General features: G+C 35.0%; 1 protein-coding gene across 3 annotated transcripts; it reads left to right on the forward strand.

Moving 5' to 3' along the window:
• Positions 1 to 2431: 2431 nt before the first annotated feature.
• Positions 2432 to 11877, forward strand: LOC110629871 (KH domain-containing protein HEN4). 3 transcript variants are annotated; one of them, XM_021777050.2, is made up of 8 exons: positions 2432 to 3191; positions 5537 to 5968; positions 6157 to 6426; positions 7978 to 8241; positions 8316 to 8606; positions 8720 to 8769; positions 10366 to 10489; positions 11431 to 11877. In XM_021777050.2, the coding sequence occupies exons 1-8, from the start codon at positions 2625 to 2627 to the stop codon at positions 11563 to 11565; spliced, it is 2133 nt and encodes a 710-aa protein (XP_021632742.1). In that variant the 5' UTR covers positions 2432 to 2624; the 3' UTR covers positions 11566 to 11877. The 3 variants fall into 3 exon arrangements, with proteins under 3 accessions (XP_021632742.1, XP_021632741.1, XP_043805499.1); XM_021777049.2 differs by having other exon boundaries at positions 2443 to 3191; positions 10369 to 10489; XM_043949564.1 differs by lacking the exon at positions 10366 to 10489 and having other exon boundaries at positions 2443 to 3191.
• Positions 11878 to 24225: the final 12348 nt, after the last annotated feature.

Raw genomic sequence — 24225 nt, forward strand, 5'->3', positions numbered from 1 at the left:
TACTGTAAAATATAAATAAATTTAAATGATTAATTTAAAATATATTAATTAGTTCATAATTTTTTTACCATTACTCCTAATATTTATTATTATATTATAAAAATTATATATATATACATAAAAATAATTATATTTTAAAAATTTATTTTTAATTATTATACATATATATTTTATAATAAATAAATAATTTTTTAAATTTAATTTATATTATTTAATAATATTTTTATTAATTATTTTATATACTTACTTTTATAATTAAATATAATTTATTAAATACTTAAAACATATCAATCAGAGTAAATTATCAACTATCAATTATAATTAATTATTTACTATTAATATTCGCTATCCATCATATTTAAAAGTGAAACAAACAGTCCCCAATTAATTTAATCGTTAGATTTATTTATTAAATATTTACTATTTAATTTTATAATATTAAAAAATTAATTAATAATTAGTTTTTTAATTTTAAAAAGTACATTGAAAAAGATTTTGAAATTTTAAAAAATGACTAATTATATCCCATCTATTAAACACATTTTAATTTTGTTTTAATACATGCTTAGTTAATAGAATGACAATTTAATAAATTCTTTCAAATTTTATAGTGATATAAATCGAATTAAATTTTTATATTTTGATTTAAGAATTAAATAAGATCAATTTAAAATTTTAAACTAATTAAATTTATGTACGATTATTCAATAGTCAAATAAATTATAATATAATATAATGTAATTTTTTAAAAAATAAAATATAATTTTTAATAATAAATATAATTTTCATATGATAAAATTTATTTTTATAATTTTAAAAATTATTTATTATGTTTATATATATTTTTAAATTTTTATAATAATTAAAATAATAACTTTTTAATGTTTTAAATTATATAAAAACATTTTATTATTAAAAAATAATATTTTAATTATTAAAAATAATATTATATTATATTATATTATAATTTATTTAATTTCTGATGAAATTTAATTAATTTAAATTTTTTAAATTGAGATTATTTATGTATTTATTTTCAATTTTGTTGACATTTTTGGCGGATGCAAAGCTACCCGCTCCTCGGACAACAAAAGGATTAATCATGACATTCTCGTCTTTTTTTGTTTTGTTTTTTTGCACGTCGGAAAGTAACGCAGACAGCATTCTTTACAATTAAAGGATTCACGCGTTGCCTCTTTTTCTTTTTTCTTTTTTAATTATTATTATTATTATTTTATTTTCCCCTCTTTTAATAAAGCTTTTAAACAAATTTTCCACTTACAATAAGAAAAAATATGCTTTTACCATCAGCACCACCAACCAAATTTCTTTGTCTCTTTCCTTTTCCTATCATTTTATTTTTATTTTTTTATAAATTAATTATATTATTATCATTTTATCCAATAACCAATTAAATCTTAACTTTTAATTCATTCAAGTCATTTATATAAAGTATTTTCTTTTTTTTTTTAAAGCAATATAAAGTATTTTCTTTAATTCATTGTCATTAGTTAATGCAGTTAAAAAAATATTAAAAATATATATATTAATATTTAAAATTGAAAATAATTTATAATTATTTTTATTATTACTTCTCCATTTTTATCTTTCTCTTTGTTATCATTTTTTTATTAATAATATTTTATATTTTATATATAAACTAATTAATAAATTTTCTAATAACTCAAACACATTATAATGTATTTTATAAAATTAAAAGAATAATAAAAATTATCATGCCAATTAATAATTATTTGCTCTCAATATTAATATTTATCAATTATTTAATATCTCATATGATAATTTAAACAGCAATTTAATCACTTCAATCATCATAATAAACCTTTAATATGATTAATACAACATATAATTTGAATAAAATAGTAACTGAAAAAAGAAAAATAAAATTGAACGGGATAAAGTAATTAATAATAATAATAATAATAATAATAAATATTCCACATAATTTAAATTATTTACACTATTATTCATTTTTAGATGCTTACGTTTGAGAAATAAATTCATATTTAATTATTTTTACTAAATTTTAAAACATTAAAATTAGTGTTAAAAATAGGAAAAATTTGAAATTAGTAACAACAAATTTGTGATTTTTTTTTCTGATATTTCAAAATAATAAGAATGATAATGTGATTTAAGCAATTTCAAAATCATGCTATTTTTTTATCCTATATTTTTAATTTATTATTTTTGTTACAATAATTTCCTATAATTTCATGAAATTTTCATTGAAAGTGATATACTGAGCGTGTAACATGAATGAAATAAAATACAGACTGACTAACAAAAATTTAAATATTATTTATTTGTATATATAAATTAAAAATTAGAAATTAAATAAATATGAATTAAAATTATTTATTAAAAAAATAATAGTTTGACGGTCAATTCCTTAGGATCATATATTTCCTATCAATTTCGCCCTTTTGAGTGCAACTCACACTCCGAGACACACTCTTTCGGAGCTCATCCCAACAACTGTACGGACTTGCAGCTTCGCTGGACTGCAGGCAGCAAAGAAAAAGCCAAACGCAAGTATATTTCCTCCTTTTACAGGCAGCAGCGGCGACTACGAAGTCTTCCGATACGACGTCGTCTCCTCAATGCAACACCGCGACCATCAATTGCCCGGTCACCGCCCCAGGCGTCGCGCCCATCACCCGCAGCCGATCGTCCTGCAACCAGGCCAGGTCGCGTATCGAGTCATCTGCCATGCTTCTATTGCTGGCGGCCTAATCGGCCGTTCCGGCTCCATCATATCTCAAATTCGGCGCGCCACAGATTGCACCATCCGCTGCGAAGAGCTAGTGAAAGGCTCGAACCACAGGGTTATTGTGGTAATAGGGTCGGCATCCCTTGGGAGGAGAATCGCGTTAAAATCAATGGAGGGTGATGATGAAGATGAAAAGGAGCTCGTGTCAGTAGCGCAGGAGGGGGTGATAAGGGTTTGTGAGAGGATGTGGGAGGTGGATGCACATAGCCGACGGGTCGATGATAGTGAGAAGGGTGTGAGTGAGGGCTATTGTGGACTTTTGGCCGATACGACGCAGATTGGTGCCGTAGTAGGGAGAGGAGGGAAGAATGTCGTGAGAATGAGGAGAGAGAGCGGGGCCCAGATTAGGATCCTGCCTGCCCCACCCTGTGCTGCGAAGGACGATGAATTGATTCAGGTTCTTTCTATTGATCGTGTTTTTTTATTGTGTTCTTATTTTCGTGTAGTTATTTCTCGTTTTATTATTATTATTGTTTGGGTTGAGACTTCTGTTTGTTTCGTTGACAGTGAAAATGAGGGAAAGCGAAAGGAAATGTTATTGAATTTATAATTTTCAGCTGCAACTATGAAGATTTTCTTAGTCCAAAAGATAGTTCTCGTGAATTCCAAAAGTTATATTAACTTCGAGATTACTTTGCTGTTAAGTTTGCGTTGTGTCTTTACCCTTTGCTTGGTTCGAAGGAAATGTAGAGAGAGAAGAAAAAAAACATTGAATTTCTATGATTTCTCTTGTTTTGGACAGTAAAGAGAGGAGAAAAGATGAGGAAGGAGGGGAAAGGAGGAGAAATCTGATTTGCCAAATTCCTTTCATTAACCCAAAATACGGAAACGGAGAGTATTAATACTATTTACATTATGCTTTGTTTGGATTTTGTTTGGATTTTGTTTGGATTGAGAGAAATGGAGTGAAGAGAAAAGAAAAATAATTTAATTTCTCAAAATTATCTTATTTGGACATTAAAATAGAGGAGAGAAAAGAAGATAAATGGATTGAAGGGAGAAGAAATTATATTTCTCAACTCCTCATATTTAACCTAAAACATTTCTTTCCAAATTGGTGGGAAATGGAGAGAAATGAAAGAAATGAGTATTAATTATCTTAAAGAACTTAAATACCCCATCCTTCAAAGCTTCTCTTTTTAAACTTATAAGGGTACAAAGATCATTTAACATATTTTTTATTTTAGAGAGAAATTGCATTTTTCCCTATTTTAAGAGTTTATCCAAACAAAATAAAGTAAATTAAATTTCTATTCTATCCTTTTCTCTTCATTTCTCCTTTTTAATTACTCTTCATTTCCCCTTCACCACTAAATATCCAAGCAAAGGGTAAAATTGTTTACGTACCTTTAATATTACATAAAAACAAAATCACAACCTTTGATAATTAAGTAATTCTATTGGGAGAGAAATTTTATATTTCCTCTATTATAGTAGGCATCAAAACCGTAGAAAAGAAATTTAATTTCTCCTCTCCATTTCCTCTCTTTAATTTCTCCATATTTCCTTTGTACAATTAAGATCCAAACCAAGGGTTGAATATGATAAAAACAGATTACTTGAGCTTTCTAGGACTGCATTTCTTTCTTTCTTCCTTTCTTATTTACTTATTTATTTTGTCTACAAATTCTTATTTCTATGTTGCAATTAGCTATCTGGATAGTGAGGAGTCAAAGCTTCTGTTTTGTGGGGTATTGAATTGAAATTGAATGTACATTTACATAGTGTTTGTTTGGTTCAATTCTATGAAGAATTATGTGGAATACTCTCGGTTTGGTTTAATTCCAAAATTGAAATTCATTTGCTCTCAATTTCTAAACTCCCTTAAGAGTAAATTGGATGTATGTATATATATAATTTTCTATTGTAGAAAAAATTTTATTCACAATAAATTTACAATAATTAACAAATAATAATAATAATTAATAAAAATTTAAACCTGCTAATAATATATTGATAAAATCAAAATAAATTAACATGAGAGTTGACTTTAATATTCCATTTAGTCAATCCAAGAGAATTTGAAGGTTTATGGTATGTGGCTGGTTATTTAGTACAATCTATTAGTTTTATTTAATATTTATAAAATAATATAAAAATTAAAAAAATATAATTATTTATTGAAATAATTTTTAATATTTTATTTTTAGTCATTTATTATTTTTTGTTATTTATTTAATTAATTAGTATAATAAATGATAGTAAAGAGAAAAACTTTTGATTGGGCATTTTAGTCCAGAAAAATTTGTTATGTAAATTTTGTGAAATTCTTTTCAAATTCCATCAAAACTTGAAGAAATTGGTTTTAGTTATAACCAATTCCATGGAATTCAATTTCTAGAATTGAATTCTAATTTCTATTTAAACCAAACACAAAACATAGAATGCAATTGAATTCCACAAAATTTTAGGAATTGAACCAAACACACTCTTAATCACTCACTTGACTCGAGTTCTCCCATTTATTTTTTTGGTGCATTTGAATTAGAGCTGCTTGGTTGATGCTTCTTCTAATCCTGATGTTGCAGTAATTTGACCAGACATAATAAATTACCTATTCATATGTCAATAATGTGCTTAATCCTTTCATGAGAATTAGGTGAAGGCCAAGCTGCAAGGATATTTGATATTGTGGTGCTGGACTTGGGACAAATGTTCAATTTATGTTCATTAAATGTGGTCTATGGAACAAAAACATTGCTTCCTTCTTTCCATGTGAAAAAAGATTTTATGTTATGGCAGATTACAGGTGCTATTTTGGCTGTAAAGAAAGCAATGGTTGCTGTAACTGAATGCCTTCATGATTGTCCACCGAATAATAAAGAACCAATGTCTTTGTCCAGACCTGCTGAGAGAGCTTCTAGCATTGCCTCTTCTGATCCACATGCTGAGTTCTTCCCACATCTTAGTCCATTATTACCACTTTCAACTGAAAATTGTACAAATCCCCATTCATCATCCTCAGATGCTGATGAAGACCCCAAACAGGATGTAAAATCTACAAGACAAGAAGTTTCATTTAGGCTGCTTTGCTCCAATGGTGCCGCTGGGAGCATAATTGGCAAGAGAGGGACCATAGTAAGAACTCTACAGAATGAAACAGGTGCTTCTATCGTGTTTGCAGCTCCTACTACCATGTCTGGTGAACGTGTAGTCACCATTTCTGCCTTTGAGGTCAGTTAATACCATTGTACTACCTATTCTTATGCTCGTGGTGGTAGAAGCACTCTTACCCATTCTCACATATACACATCGACACAACGTAGAATCTCACAATGGCTTAGTAGCATCCTTGCAATTTGGTATCAACTTCTCAATGCATATTATGTTTTCTGTTGATCTTGGGTTGTCACCTTTTGCAGAACCTTGAATCATGCCACTCTCCTGCACAAAAGGCTGTTATTCTTGTCTTTGCTAGATCTATTGAGCATGCCATTGAAAAGGGGCGTCTATCAGGCTTGATTAAGGGTACTACTGTAACTGCAAGGCTCCTAGTGGCATCAGATGTTGTTTGTTGCCTGAATGGGGATGGTGGTGCTATAGATTCTGAAATGACAGAATTAGCTGATATCCAGATTGTAGAAGGGGAACAGAGCCTGGATTGTGCTTCAGAAAATGATGTAGTAATAGAGGTGTTGTTATTATGCCTGTCTTATTTGCTTCTTTTTTTTTTTTAATTCCTTTTTTTTTTTTTTGTCTGAGGTGGATTGTGTAAAATTTATTTTAAGAATTTCCCCTAGACTTTTATACAAATACAACTACAATCAAGGCAACATAAGAACATTCCTTTGAAAACCAAAAAGAAGAATTTATTCGAGGGGGAATTTCAGTGGCCATTGCCTCTCAATTTGATCTTTTGGTGCTGGAAATATTATGATTTCCAGTCTTACAGAAGTTCTCTGTCACTATCCAAATATAATCAACATTGTGCATCACAATATCTTGTTCATCATGTAGTTTATTTCAATTTATCATTACAGTTGACATGTTAGAAGTTCTGATGCTTCTATTATTATCTATCATTAGATATGCTTTAATAAGCATTTAATTCTTTTCCTCTTTTAACATTTCTTTAACATCTCTTTGGAATTATCTTATTTCACTATTTTTGTGGCAATATTGAAATGCCCTTACCCTTTTAGTGTGGTCAGATGCGTAGAAGCAATATCAGACACAACAAATGTTCATAATTACCTTTTATTGGGTTTATGATATTGCATCTACATAATCTTTACCATTCAGCATTTACCATATTGATCTGCATTAATTGTCAAGACTGTGGATGTGAATATTTGGTGTGACATGGATCTCCTGTGATTCTCATTTGTCCTTGTCCTTGTGGTAACTTCAAGAAAGTTCCTCAAATTCTACTTAGTGAAACTGGCTTTCATTGTGCATATGATATGAAATATAGATAGGAAAAGTTTAAACCTAATAGGAATAGAGGAAGGCTGAATAAGACAAATCCTAATTTTATTGTATTCTTTAATTATTATTTTATGATATTCTTTAAACTTTATGATTCTTTAATTTGTAGGGTTTCTTGTTAATTTTATTCAGAAACTTCTAATCCTAATTTTATTGTATTCTTTAATTGTTATTTTATGATATTCTTTACGCTTTATGATTCTTTAATATGTAGGGTTTCTTCTTAATATTAATCAGAAGCTTCTGATATAGTTTCTTGAATGTTTTGTTACATATGAGAGTCTAGAAGTAGTTAAGAAGGGAGTTATACTCTGTGAGATGTCTGGGGCTTGTTACAGATCTGTTAGGGAAGAAGGAATTGACAGGAACAGTTAATTCTAGCTGTCTTTAGAAGAAAATGGTCTATAAAAGAGTTGGATAGCTCCAGGATTGTTATTCGGAAATTCTAATCAATACAGATCTATTTTCTCTTTCTCTATGTTCTTTTTCTGAATTTCTCTTCTTCTATTCCTCCTCTTTATTTCTCTATTTCTTCTCTAATTTCTATTATTTTGTGATGGAGAATCTGGCTATATAACATGGTATCACATAGAACTTAGAATGTTCCATATGTAAAGATTGGTGACTGACTAATTGGTAGAGCCTCTAGGTATATAAAGAAGATTTGTGTTTTATTTTGCTTAAAATTCAATTAGCAATATATATTGGAACAATGTGCCCGTCAAATTATACTGAAACTCTTCCCCTTTTCGCAGATCACTGGTGAGTATGAAAATGTACAGAATGCTCTGTCTCTAGTTACTAGGAAACTGAGGGATAATCTTTTTCCTACTGAGGTGCTCAATGATGTGAGAGCAAGGAGTCCCCATGGAAGGGTAATGGGCTCTCCTAGATCACAGCAATCAACAGGCCTATCTTTTGATTCTGATCGAGAACGTAGTTTGAGAGGAGAAATGGATCAGCTTGGACTCTCCAATAGCTTACGCAATGCCTCCTCATCAGGACAACAGTCACCAAAGGTGGCAGATTTTCCTCATTTTGCTGTTTTTCTGTTGGGTCCAGACTGAGGGCCTGCTTTTTTGTATGATTGCAGAAATTTGGGAAAAGGCATGCAAGAACTATTAAAAATAATGGGAACAGCTCAATGTCATCTGGTGGGGGTTCAGAACTTGAAAGGTCGCTCCACTTGCTTCTACCCGAAGAGGTGCTTGAAGAGGTAGGTGCAAGGAGTCTTGGTGGAGTGAGAGAGACTCGTTGCCCCAAATCACATTCATTGTCAGATGTTGCTTCTCATCTCAATCAAGAAACTATTTTAACAAAGGGAAACAATCAACCTGGACTCTCCAACAATGGCAATCATTCATCTGTATTGCGAATGCCACAGGTGACTGGTTTCTTATTCCTGTATATTCAACTTATACTGTTCTTTCTCATTCTTTAAGGAGATGGATCTCTTTCCAAGGACACCAGTGTTTATATGTGGGTACACGATTGCAGGCTGCAGGAAGAGGCTCATCGAATTTTGGAGGGAGTATAGAACTTGACAGGTCAGTGCTGTGCAACACAAATTATTGAACCTTCATTTTTCCTTTTCTCCCTCATTTCTGTCTGTATTTCCTCTCTTATCCTTTGCCGCATGGTGAAACTATTCATGTTCATATTTCACTTTTGAATACATTGTTAAACATTTACTGACAATTGTTGTGTTATCAAAGATTCCTTATTTAAAGTGGCTTGGACATGTTCTGAAAAGATACGAACATATAATATTAGACTAGAAAAGGTGACCCAGTTCACAAAGCTCCCACACTTGTTATATGCTGAAAAAGGATACAATAATCAAGTGAAGAAATTAAATATAGAAATAAGTTGGCCACTTTCAATATATTTATTGAATACTTCTCCATTTTCTTATAATGGCATTTCAAATTTAATAACATATTTATGTGGTGGTTATAAAAGAGATCAACATAATTATCTACTGTGTTAGTGATATGTGATTTTGTTTAGAATCATGGTAACAAATTCATAATTAAGTAAACATTTGGCATAAACATACCACAGGTAAGTATATATTTTCATAACTCTTGTAGAAGTATAGCTTGCTTATTGTTGATGAATAACTATTATCATTAGTTATGGTAAGATCTCCACTGATGAGCTTGAAAATAAAGTTTTTGGGCTGTTTATAATATTTTATTACTTCCTACATTTTGCTGTATAGTTTTATTCTTGTTTTGGTAAGTACATTGTTGCCATGTTTTATAATAGTTTCATGACTAGTATCTTTTCTAAAATTCATTTTATCTACACTAGTTTTTAAATAACAAATTTTCTTTTTATTGCATTTGTTGCATTTACATACTTATTCTGCACAACATAGATGAGCTAACTACCATCTAATGTGAATTCATTAGATGGAAAGATATGAGGTTTAGCTGTTGATATAATGAAAAAAAGATTTATCATTGAAAAGTTGGTGAAAGTTACAAATAAATTCCTTTTACATATAACGTTGTTCGAAGAGAAATGCCATGTTTATTATGTGGTTTGATAACCATTCAATGGATATGTGACTGAATTCCAGAAACAAACACCTTAATGCATTTTCTTTTACTGTTATATTGTGGATAAGCATCAAGAAAGATTGCTCCACATATTACCCTTGTGGGATATTGTGTGACCAAGTTCAGTTTTCTTACTCCACGTGAATTAGCTGTATGGCCACTGATAAATGGGTCTTGTCTGAATGGTTTAGGTGATCATAGCAAGTAGGATGAGCCTTGACAAAGGCTTAAAACAATCATTGCTCTTTCAAGCAGGGACTTCACTTACCCAAAATCTTTGCTTTGTCAATAGCATTGTATCTACATGAAAACTGTTGTTTCATAGAATATAAGTTTACTTGGTCCGGTATTGGCACTAAATGGCTTTTGCTAATGGTTGTGAACGCTTGCTATTATCTTGCATCCATCAACTTGTCATTACCTGCTACATCTTGAAAACGAAAAATAATAAGATGTTGCTTACCCATCTACAATACCCATGATCTTGCTTGTTTTTATCCTCTAATATCTTTCTGTAGATGTAAAATTTCCTATAAATGGATTCCACATGCATGTAACCACTCTTCACTCTTTCAGTAGCTTGTGCACCAGAAAAAGGTCTGCTATTGTGGCAAATACAATTTTGGAGCTAATAGTTTCTGAGGATATTCTTGGTTCTATTTATGGTGATGATGGCAACAATCTGGCTAGATTAAGACAGGTAATTGTCTGTTTTCCAACCAAAGTGAGAACAAAAAAGGATTTGAAGCTGCTTGATTTTATCGTATTGAAAATTAAAAGGTTATCTGCCGGGTAATTTATTTTGGCAATGCAATAGTAAAAAAAATCATAGATTGGAATAAAAGTTTGGAAGTTTAAAACTTTGTTTTGTGTAAACTTTGTAATGGGAACTAACAACTAATTACAAATAGCATAATATCTGCACTGGTTCTGCAATTAAGCATAATTATGAAAGAATGATCAATAAGGTCTGGTTCTGCAAATAAGCATAATTATAAGTATTACATCAAGATAGTCTGAAATTAATAAGGGCTGTACTGTGAAAGAATGATCAATTAGCAAAATATGTAGATTCAGGGCGTTGTAGTAGAAGGGTATTTGTGTATTGGATGCACTGGTACTTTCTTTTTCCCGAACTACCATTTTGATATGCATATGATTCTATCAGTTTTTCCAATCAATAAGAGGTTCTAGTAGACTTGCAATTTTTTGTCGATCTTCCTCAAATCAGATGAATCAGTGGACCATATCTAGATAAACACACACACAGACAGCCGCATACAAATGCCGATGTATTTTTCTAGTTATTAATTAACCTTTTTTCAATCGATAACAGATTCTAGTAGACTTGCAGTTTTTTGTGTTGATCTTCCTCAAATCAGATGATTCAGTGGATGATATCTAGATAAACACATATACATGCGCAGCTGCATACCAATGCAGATGTATCTTTAGTTATTAATTAACGTTTTTGCAATCAGTAAGAGGTTCTGGTAGACTTCCAATTTTTTGTGTTGATCTTGCTCAAATCAGATGAATCACTGGATGATATCGAGTTAAACTCACATGCATACACAGCCGCATACCTAAGCAGATGCATTTTTTTTAGTTATTAATTAACAAGTGGTTTCATTTCATCAGATTTCAGGTGCAAAAGTTGAAGTGCGTAATCCTTCTCCCAGCAAAAGTGAGAGAATGGTGGTTATATCAGGGACACCTGATCAAACCAGAGCGGCACAGAGTTTGCTTCAAGCATTCATTTTGGCCGATCAGTAATTCGCATACTATGATTCTAACCCCTTAAAATTTACAGCTGATTGTTGGACATAGATGTCATTTGTGTATATTTTCAACTCAAATCGTGTGCATATACTTTGGGTGTATGGTTCAGTGTCAACACGGAAATGCTAACTTCGTTCTAGCTTGAGGTTTCCCAGCAAGATCAACACCATAGAAGAGAGGTCATACTAACAGGTTCTTCAGATTTGGAAGTGCAGGGTATAATTATACTAGACTTGTTGATACTTAACTGCAACAACTTGATATCATATTCCTTAAAAATCTCATTAGATCAATCATTTTACATTCTTTTTCTCTGTGATAAGCATAGAATTTACAACTTGGCATGACTACCAACTTAGATGTGGCATGCTGAGTACAACACATACACAGAGGATGCCACATCGAAGTTATATGTATATGTATATTGTAAGAATTAGGACACACATGAATCATAACCACTAGAGTTATATATAGAACTTCACCATACCATGAACACCCATCGAGCTTTACCCCCTCTTATTTCATCTAAACTTAGATTTCCAAGGAAACACATTAACGATGCAACTCAACGTCAAACTATAGCAGCAACACTTCTCATAAGAGAACAAAACATCACCCATCAAAATTTAGCAGCACCAAGATCAAAACGAGTGAAACTTGGTAGCCCCTTAATCTCTATATAGCTGCAAGCAAGTTACTGCCTACATTCTGATGTTCAAGTAGGAATCGCAGTATCGAATAATCTTCTCAACACCTAAACCATTTCCAGTATCTTTCAATATTCTAATTCATTTGTTGCACTCTGGTAACCTTATGATTTTATCATGTTAATGTCTAAATTATTTAGTTTGTATACGTGTTTTTCTTCCTAATTTATATAGACGTGGATTATCTTTCAATAAGGCCATGGAGCATAGGTAAATGACGTTAAAGTATTTCAATTATGAAAGGCTATCAACCCTTTCCTTTTGTTCGAAACAATTTATTTGACAAAAAAAATTAATATAAATTTTTTGCAGCAATTTATTTTAAATAATTTTTTTAAGTTAAAAAAATTAAATTATTCATTTCAAGGGAATTGATGAAAAAAAATTAATAAAATTAAATTTTTGCAAAAATTTTGATTCCACACTAAGATATGATTTTAGTTGTTTTATTATACATAGGGTTTTGCTCTTTTACCTCAGAGTTCAATAAAATTCCCAAGAAAAAAGAAAGGTGTTTGTTTCTAATGCTCTACCATTTGAAGAAAGAAACGAATTTGAGTCTAATGCTCTACCATTGGAGATATCGAGATCGCTGATTCAGTAGGCAGATGACCCCAATATCTGCTTCAGGAGGGATCTCAGACTCGAAAGCTGCAAGACAAAAACTTGGCAATAAAAGATGAGCGAGTTGTGAAGTATGTAAGCATCCATCCCTGTGTGGGCATGGATCCCAGATGCGCATAGGCCGAACATAAGAGGGATGGCTGATATTATCCATGTGAGATTGTTGTCTATTTGATTCGTGGTGAGTTCGAGAGTTCCCATGTTTGGATAGGGAGCGTTTGAAGGTGAAGGGAAATGAGTTTGCATGGGGAAGGATCGAGATAGAGCTTGTAATTAAAAGTATTATATGCCATCTAATTTATCGAGTGTTACATTCTTAAAATTATTACCCGAGTGTTATTCATATATATTCTAAATAAAATTATTGTGCGTTAATTTTTTTTTAATTAAGTAAAACAATAAATTTCTGATTTGTCTTTTGTCATTAATATCTACTATGGATTTTCATCATTGAAAATATTAGCGAATAGATTTCTTATAGATCAATCGGTTAAAAAATTTAGTAAAAAATATTATTCTTCACTAAATTTATTGAAAAAAATAAAATATTTTAAATTATAATTTCATAAAAAATTCATCGGATAAGATGAATGACGGGATATATCCATTACAAATCCATCGGACCTATTCTCAACAACATTTATCAAGTCACAATTACAAATGCAAAGAGGAAGGACTTTTATTCGAATCCTACTAATATCACTCATCTCTATTCAATATCTCATCAGATTCTATTATATTATTATTAATATTATACTTTTTATTTATTATATAATTTGTTGACAATTTTTTTTAATTATTTTAAAATTATTATTATTTTTTTATCACTATAATACATAAATTAACTATTATAATCCTATTTAATTCTATTTTATTTCTAAAACAATCTCTCATTAATTGTTATTTTTTTAAAATGAGCAATAATTTTTTTTAATATTTAATAAAATTTAATATTTTTAGATAGATATATTTAAAAAATTAATAAAAAAATTATTTTTTTCAATATGTGAAAAAATAAAATTGATAAAAATTATGAGATAAATGGAATATTATTATTATTATTATTAAAGGTATGATTTGATAGATTTATCAATTTTATTAATAATTTTTATTTTAAAAATAATAAAATATCTTAATAATAAAAAAAAGTTAAACTTTGTGTCATTCTAAGTAAATACTTTATGTCGTCTAAATGAGTAAACAGAATTTCATATTTTATTTTATAAATACATATAGAATTATGTGAAATATCGTATTTATCTACAACTTGAATTTGAGAGGCGGTGGGTGGTTTATTCTGTAGCAAATGTCAGCCGTTCGAGTTCATCGGAAACTGTCAGAAACCCTTTGAAAAATTTATTATATTTTCAATGATATTTATCACAAATTAATATAATTAATAAATTTTTTTTTATTTTTATTTTGATATTCTCTATATTAATGAGTAATTTATAATTAAAAAACATATTTAATAAAAATTAAACTTCATTCATAAAATTTTATTATTTATATTCATATATATATACACAAATATTTAATAATATATATGAAATTAAATATTAAAAAAAATTCATAGCAAATATTATCTAAAAAAATAATAGTACATAAACACCGCAAAAGATTTTTTTTTTCTGTAGTTAATTAGTCAATTATTTTATCGTTAATCCATCAAAATCTGTCGGAAACATAGGTGTGAGTTTTCATCACTAAATTTCTTTTCTGATAAAAGCTAAATTCGTTGCAAATACCTAATTTTTTATAATGCCATAAATTAATTATTATAATTTTATTTAATTTAATTTTTAATATCATAACTCATTAATTTTTTATATTTTTTAAATGAGAATTTAAATTATCTATTAATATTTAATTTAAAGATCGATAATTATATTATTATTTTTAATAAAACTTAATATTTTGATTATATGACTTTCCACTGTGATGACCGCCGAGCTTCCTCTACTCTAGGCGAAGCCGGACTCAAAAGGAGAACAATGATCCAAAACCTATTAAGCTCTCCTTAGGCTGACCAACTCAGCATTTCAGGCCTCGACCCAGATACGCCGGACCGGATGGGTTACCCGCGAGCCCAGACCCAGTAGGAAGAAGCCCAGCCTGGTGATGTGATGTGATGTGAGGGAGAGGAGCCGGCCCAGTCACTTCGCAACCCTGCCCGCACACGCGCCGGGGGAATTAAATGGCCGCCTGGCATGGAGAGGGGGTCTGACACGTCCGTACGTACGGGTTTGAGCGACATAGACAGGTAGTACAATAGTAGGGAGGCAAAAAAACGTGAGGAGCAGGTAAAAAGGGAGGGGGTCTTCTCTTTCCTTCGGGTTTCAGCTTCTTCCTCGGCTCCATATTTTTACTTTATTTTTCTCTACAACTCTGGCCTATCTATACTACATTAGTTCATGAATCTGACTTGAACGTCAGAGAGTCTCCACCGGGGGGCATTCCCGGTAGATTCCTGACTATCTTTCTTTATTTTGCAGGTCCTTTCATCAAATCGAACATTGAGAGACCCATATGATGGGTCCATATAATGGAGCAAGAAGAAAACCAGATCTATCATGGAGTAAGAAGGAAATTAGATTTATCAATTGGCGCCGTCTGTGGGGACGAAATAGATTTTTACTATCTCTAAAGTTCCTAAATTCACCCGTTGAGATCCACATGAAAGTATGAAAGTTTATACAAAAAGGAAACGGGAGGTTTACAATAACCCAGCTGAAAAGAAAGATTCATTATGTTCAGGAATATTTTGATAGTCTTTTAGATAGTTTATTTTAATATTTATCGAATTTTATTACTACTAGCTTTTTCTTTGAAATCTGGTGAAGTGAAATTTCATATCGAAATACTTACTATGAGTATAAAATTTTAATATTTTTTATAGAAAAAATATAAATAAATAAAATAAGTGATGTATATATTTGTTGAAATTGTGAGGTCAGCCGTATATATGTTATAAAGATTAGATGGGCAGGTCGGATATAGAGTCCTAAGTTAGTAAATTAGAAAGAAAATTAATAAATAAAAAATAAAATAAAATAAAAAAGAAGGATCTACGAGAAAAAATGAAGTAGGTTGGGTAGATTGGACAGCTCTCTGATTGGACAACAAATAGGCGAGGTCGGACTGCACAACAAATGATGAAAAATAGATCGGCGGAAGAGCTTAGGTGAAAAGACTCCAACTGTTCAAAATTGCCTCTTGCTATGTATGCTTATTATTTTACTTTAGAATTTCAAGACTGCCTTTAGTTACTGGCAATTATTTTTTATTAATTATTATTGAATACAAAAGATTTCATAGATTATTAAAAGATATACTTTGTATGTAAATAATAATGCTAAATTTAATCAAAGTATACCTCTCTGAGTTTAAATATCTTGATAATTGCTTACATAACATTAAAATTTAAGTATTGTCATGACAATTTTATTATTAATGTTAGCACAGACATTCCTAAGAAAAAGATCATGTATTTTATAGATTGAAAAATCTTGGAGAAATTTACACATGCAAAATATTATTTATTGAATCTCTAAATTGCATGAGTTAATATTGTTAGTTAGAGCTAATATTTACATTCATCTGAAATATGAAACTAAGTGACATGTGCGACATATTATTTATTGATGAATATTATTGAATTAACAACGAGCATCCTCGTTATATACACTCTGTGCAAGCTCTTATTTTGTAGAAAAAATTCTGAATCCTAAGTGAAGACCTCAGTGAGGTAGGTGACCGGTCTCGGAAAATGACCCCCAGCACCACAAAACCAGCTGAGATGACGAAGCGACAGTAAGGCTAATGAGCCTGAATCCCATACAAGACTAAAGAGCCTGGAAGCGACAGTAAGGCCTAAGAGCTTGAATCTTGCGCAAGACCTCAATGAAGTAGGTGACCAGTCTCGAAAAATGACCCCCTGCACCACAAAATCGGCTGAGATGACAAAGTGACAGTAAGGCCAATGAGCCTAAATCCCATGCAAGGCTAGAGAGCCTGTAAGCGACAGTAAGGCCTAAGAGCTTGAATCTTGCGCAAAACCTCAATGAGGTAGGTGACGAGCCTCGAAAAATGACCACCGGCACCACAAAACTGGCTGAGATGACAAAGCGACAGTAAGGCCAATGAGCCTGAATCCCATGCAAGGTTAGAGAGCCTGGAAGCTACAGTAAGACCTAAGAGCCTGAATCTTACGCAAGACCTCAGTGAGGTAGGTGACCGGCCTCGGAAAATGACCTCCGGCACCACAAAACCAACCGAGATGACGAAGCGACGGTAAGGCCAATGAGCCTGAATCCCATACAAGGCTAAAGAGCCTGGAAGCGACAGTAAGGCCTAAGAGCCTGAATCTTGAGCAAGCCCTCAGTAAGGTAGGTGACTGGTCTCGGAAAATAACCGCCAGCACCATAAAACCGAGCTGAGAGGATGAAGGGAACTATTCTTTCACCTTTTATTAAAAAATACTGTATGCTCACAGCAAACAGCGGCATACGATGACAACACGCAAAAACAACTCATAAGAATACAGCTCCGACCTAACATAAAAGATTGGGGCACTAGACCATAAATGAAAAGTTAAACTTCGACCTCCCAAAGGAGCTCGGATCATAAGGTAAAGAAACTTTGATCTCACACACCAGCCAAAAACGCCAAAGCGTCATGCTGACCTCAAAAGGGTGCTGGAACAAAAATAAAAAATCTGAATCCGACCTCTCGAAAGAGCTTGGATTACATGCTAATAAGACCTCAATCTCGCAAAATAGCCAACATATAACAAAATTAAACTAAGGCGCCCCAACGCCTGTGTCATGTAGCAATGCAATCTACTAAAGGCCAATGCAAGGCTCACGGAGCCAAAGCGCCAAAGCACCATGCCGATCTCAAGAAAATGAGCTCGGTACTAGTAAATCCAATAGGCAGACCAAATTAAGGCGAGGCGAATCCTAAGCAAAAGGTATACCGAGATAGAGAACCAAACAAAGGACCAGGGACAATCATAGGAGGCACTGACCTTGAGAATTGACCGCTAGCACTAAACCAGCTCGGCTAGCTTAGAGAAAGGTCGAAGCAGCAAAGAGCTCGCAAAACGCTTGAGGGAATACAGCTCGAAAAGCACTTGGGGGCAAAAAACCCAAACAACCGAGATATACTCAAGGACCAAATGCTCAGATAAAGAATCAAGGGGACATGAGCAATGTAAAAGGCCAAATGAGCTATTCTGAATGATTGGACGGGGTAGTGGAAAGTCTTAACTCATTGGATACAAAAGAATCGAACCCCAGTATGGTCAAACCTAAAACAGATAGTCCAACCTCTTCGACCCAGGGTCAATCTTCCCCAAAGCCTAGAGGGGCCAAACATACCTCCCCATTGAGCCTTATTGTAATAACCCGGAAACCGGACAGCTACCGGCGCTAGGATCCAGATCGGCTTAAGGCCGCCGGGACCCGTAGCAAGCCTAACATACAACCTGTAAACCTGTTTAATCCCATACATGATCAACATAAACATAAAAATTTTGAATTTTTCTCATTCATTTACCAAACTCAACCTGTGCATACACAACTCAAGCATAAACATTAAACCCCACACTGGAGCCCTCATCAAATACTCCAATGGGGTGACATAATAAATGATAAGTTTGGTTTACATAAATATCATTAACTCATTTCATTAAAAGATCATGTACTCAAAAGGGGATTAACAACATACTAGGGTCAAGCACAACTCTAAACCTCAATAAATATCATTTCATTTCATTACTGAATTATACATCACATTACATTATTTTCATGTCCACATCTAGCTATTACATAAAACTTGACTTTACTCTTGCTGACATTCTGATCTAGCCCGTACCTACAAACCTAGGGGATTAAGGGAATGGAGTGAGCTACTAGAGCCCAGTGAGCAGAATAATAAAATATTTAAAACACATGCTATCATGGAATGTATCACATCACAGACAAATCACATCAAGGATGAACTTGTCACCAATAGCCCTCTACATATTCCATAGTGCTAGAACGTAGAATGGGTCCTGGTCTTTCTTTTACATAACATATCATAACATTCCAAGGTGCCAGGGATGTAGAATGGGTCTTCCTAGACTTCCGTACCGTATCATCACCATATCATATCATACCATACAAGGGCTAATGGATCATTCAATGTTCATCCACATCAACAACATAATATGCAATGCAACATATTCGTGAATTCTAATGCAAACAACCTAATATATCTCATGGCAATCATGATGCGTGATTCATGCTAAAACTTTCATTATTTACTTTGAAACATAAAGAGTCATTCTACTCACCTCAGGCTAGCTCTGACAAGACACTGAAGCAGCTATCTCACTGCTGGGGTCCTCGATTCCTCGGGTCCGAAACTACACAGGTGGACTCAAATGAGGGACCAAACACTCAAGAACATGACTCTAAAATACTCCCCCAAAACCCCCTAAGACACCTTAAAACATTCATAGAAATCATGCAAAGGAAGGTTGAACAGGGCACTTTCGGCGGCAGGTTCGGCGGCCGAAAGTCCCTCCAGAGCCGAAAGTCATGCACCTTCGGCGGCATTTTAGGCGGTCGAAGGTTCACTCCAGAGACGAAACTCATGCATGTTCGGCGGCACCTTCGGCGGCCGAAACTCCCTTCCAGAGCCGAAAGTCCACTTTCAGGGACAGGGTTAGGCAGCCAAAGACTTGCCTCCACAGGCAGGTTCGGCAGCCGAAAGTCCCTTCGGCTGCCGAACCTGAGTTCTTCCAAAGGGCATAACTCAGCCTCCAACAATGCACATTTGTCTCCCAACCCATTCAACTCAAAACTAACACTTCCACAATATGCATACACACATGCATAAGCTCTTAGGGGCTTCAGACTATCCTAGACCCCAACTACAACACATCAAACATACACATACAACTCATATTGCTCAAAACTCAACATAAACTCATAAACTCAAAAATAACCTAAACATGCATTTCTACCCCATAAACTTTCATAAAACTTGTTTAAAACATAGAATGAGCTAAAGATCTACTCTTACCTCTTGAAGATCGGGAGGAGAGGCGATCCAACTCGGAGATGGGGGAGATCTAACTCCTTGGGTCTCCAAGCTTCAAAACTTGCTCTTTTTGCTCAAATATCTTCAAACCAAGATAAAGACTTGTTAAAACTTAAAGGATTTGACGAAAATCATCAAAAACAACCATGGGAGAGCATGGACTCACCGTTGGCTGAAAATGGGGAGAAAGCTCGCCTGTTTCGGCCATGGAACCCTTATATAGGGGCTGGCCAGACCACCCTTCGGCAGCCTAAAGTGCCTCCAAAACTCATGCAAGTTCGGCGGCCGAACATGAGGTTCGGTGGCCGAACCTGAGCCACTTTCGGAAGCCTAAATTGCCCCCCTAAACTATCCCACGTTCGGCGGTCGAACTTGAGGTTCGACGGCCGAACCTGGAAATGCCTCCTTGGTCTTTTTCATTCAAAACTCAATTTCCTTCTTACTTAAAATCATAAAATACATTAACACATTTTATAAAAATATGATTTTACCCTTCTAGAGGTCTCCGACATCCGAGTTTCTACCGGACGGTAGGAATTCCGATACCGGAGTCTAGCCGGGTATTACATTCTCCCCCCCTTAAGAACATTCGTCCCCGAATGTTCACCAAACAACACATGCATAACATAAAACATGAATATACGTACAAAGCATATAAAACTCACTTTAGAAGAGATGAGGATATTGCTGGAGTATGGACTCCCGTGTCTCCCAAGTACATTCTTCGATGTTGTGATGATTCCAAAGGACTTTTACCATTGGGATTTCCTTGTTTCTTAGCTTTCTGATCTGGGTGTCTAGGATCCGTACTGGCTGCTCAACATAGGTGAGATTTTCTTGGATCTCCACTTCAGGCTCACTAAGAACCTTGCCCGGATCTGACACAAACTTTCTTAACATGGAAACATGGAAAACCAGATGGATTCTCTCCATTGAAGCAGGTAAATCTAGCTTATACGATACATTCCCGATCCTTTGCAGGATTTCAAAGGGCCCAATGTACCGTGGAGCTAGCTTACCTTTCTTCCCGAACCGAATCACCCCTTTCATTGAAGACACTTTGAGCAATACCAACTCCCCCTCCTGAAACTCTACTTGCCTTCTGTGGATATCTGCATAACTCTTCTGCCTACTTGCAGCAGTCTTGATCCTTTCTCTGATTATGGGCACCACTCTGCTGGTGATCTCTACTAGCTCAGGCCCTGCCAAAGCCCTTTCTCCAACTTCTTCCCAACAGACAGGCGACCTACACTTCCTTCCATATAAAGCTTCATATGGAGCCATCCCTATGCTAGCATGATGGCTGTTATTGTAGGCAAACGCCACCAAAGGTAGATGTTGCCTCCAAGAACTGCCAAAATCTAGCACACACATTCTAAGCATATCCTCTATTGTTTGGATGGTCCTCTCTGATTGTCCGTCCGTCTGAGGATGGAAAGCAGTGCTGAAATCTAACCTGGTACCCATAGCATTTTGCAGACTCCGCCAAAACCTGGAGGTGAACTGGAATCCTCTGTCAGACACTATTGAAACAGGAACCCCATGCAACCTGACAACCTCGTCAACATACACCTGCGCCAACTTGTCCACAGAGTAGTTACTCCTAACAGGAATGAAGTGAGCAGATTTGGTCAGTCTGTCCACAATCACCCATATGGAGTCTAATCTATTGGACGATACCGGTAACCCCACTACGAAGTCCATAGCTATATTCTCCCATTTCCACTCTGGAATAGGTAGTGGGTTAAGCATTCCAGCCGGCTTCTGATGTTCCAGCTTCACCCTCTGACATACTTCGCAGGCTGACACAAACTGTGCCACTTCTCTCTTCATAGCTGGCCACCAATAAACTCTCTTCAGATCTTGATACATTTTGGTGGCTTCAGGGTGAACACTGTATCTGGCATTATGAGCTTCCCTCATAATGTCTCCCTTTAGCCCTACGTCATCTGGTACACATAATCTGTTCCCATAGCGGAGGATCCCCTTGCTGTCAAATCTGAACTCTTCATTCTTGCTCGACTGAACAGTCCTGGCAATCTTCACTAATTCTGGGTCCTCATGCTGTTTCTGAGCCACCTGCTCCAGAAACACAGGTGTTACTCTCATCTGGGCTATCAAAGCACCTGTACCAGATAACTCCAACTGTAGACCTTCATTAATGAGCTCGAAGAACTGCCTCACCACTGGTCTCCTCTCTGCTGAAATATGGAACAAACTGCTAAGTGATTTTCGGCTTAAGGCGTCCGCCACAACATTCGCCTTACCCGGATGATACTGAATCTTGCAATCATAGTCACTAAGTAGTTCTACCCATCTTCTCTGCCTCAGATTCAATTCTCTTTGACTCAAGATGTACTGCAGGCTCTTATGATCTGTGAAGATCTCACATTTAACCTCATAAAGGTAATGCCTCCACATCTTGAGTGCAAAGATCATCGCTGCCATTTCTAGGTCGTGTGTAGGGTAATTCAACTCGTGCTTTTTCAGCTGTCTAGAAGCATAAGCAATCACCCTTTCATTCTGCATCAGCACACAACCCAGTCCCACACGGAACGCATCACAGAAAATCGTGAAGTCTTCATTACTAGTTGGCAGAGCTAACACCGGTGCCGACGTTAACCTCTTCTTTAGCTCTTCAAAGCTCTCTTCACACTGATTGGTCCACACAAACCTTTGGTTCTTCTTAGTCAGTCTGGTCATAGGAGCTACAATCTTAGAGAAGTCCTGGACGAACCTCCTGTAGTAACCTGCCAAACCCAAGAAGCTCTTGATCTCTGTCACTGTAGTGGGTCTAGGCCAGTTAGCTACAGCTTCCACTTTCTTGGGGTCCACTTCAATTCCATTTTCTGACACCACATGCCCCAAGAATGAAATGCCCCTCAGCCAGAACTCACACTTGGAGAACTTGGCATACAAGCCGTGTTCCCTCAAGGTCTATAAGACTATCCTCAGATGATGGGCATGCTCCTCTGCATTATTGGAATATACTAAGATATCATCTATGAAGATAATAACAAAGTGATCCAGGTATTGACTGAAAACTCTGTTCATGAGGTCTATGAATGCTGCAGGGGCATTGGTTAACCCAAACGGCATCACAAGGAACTCATAGTGTCCATATCTGGTCCTGAACGCCGTCTTCGGCACATCCTTTTCTCTGATCCTCAGCTGATGGCACTCGAAACTCAGATCTATCTTGGAGAAACAACCTGCTCCTGCTAGCTGGTCGAATAGATCGTTGATCCTCGGCAACAGGTACTTATTCTTGGTAGTGACCTTGTTCAACTGCCTGTAGTCGATACAAAGTCTAAGGGATCCATCTTTCTTTTTCACAAACAGTACTGGAGCACCCCAAGGTGAGGTACTCGGTCGGATGAAGCCCTTATCTACCAGCTCTTGTAACTGTTCCTTAAGCTCTTTCAATTCTGCTGGTGCCATCCTGTAGGGAGGGATAGAGATCGGTCTGGTTCCAGGCATCAATTCAATTTCAAACTCTATCTCCCTGGCAGGTGGTAAACCTGGCAGCTCGTTTGGGAAGACATCTAAAAACTCACTGACCACCAGCACTGAGGCGGGCTCTCTAACATGACTATGCAGCTCTCTCACATGAGCTACAAAACCCTGACAACCCCTCTTGAGCAGCCTACGAGCCTGTAGGGCTGATATCAAGCCTCGAGGTGCACCCTTCCTGTCTCCTCTGAAGACAACCTCTGACCCATCCTGACATCTGAACCTGACTACCTTATCTCTGCAGTCCAAGGTAGCACCATGGGTAGATAGCCAATCCATCCCTAGAATGACGTCGAAATCTGTCAAATCTAGAACCACAAGGTCGGCTGAAAGGCATCTCCCCTCAACAAAAACTGGACTACACTGGCAGACTGACTCTGCCACTGACGGGTCACATTTGGGTCCGCTGACCCATAGGGGACACTCTAACCCAGAGACCATCAAACCCAACCTCTCGACGACCCTCAGAGCAATGAAAGAATGAGATGCACTAGGGTCCATTAAGGCATAAACATCTGAACAGCCAATGATGAGATTACCTGACACCACGGTGTTTGATGTATTTGCCTTCTGCTGAGTCATCGTGAAGATCCGTGCTGAAGCTGATGGACCTTCACCGCTGAAACCCGCTGAAGAAGAGGCTGCCCCTCTCCCTCGGCCTCTGCCACTAGCCTGAGTCGCGGCTGGAGCTACCGGCTGAGCCACACTACCAGAAGCT

Source organism: Manihot esculenta, chromosome 13 (assembly GCF_001659605.2).
Source record: "Manihot esculenta cultivar AM560-2 chromosome 13, M.esculenta_v8, whole genome shotgun sequence".
Taxonomy (NCBI): Eukaryota; Viridiplantae; Streptophyta; class Magnoliopsida; order Malpighiales; family Euphorbiaceae; genus Manihot; species Manihot esculenta.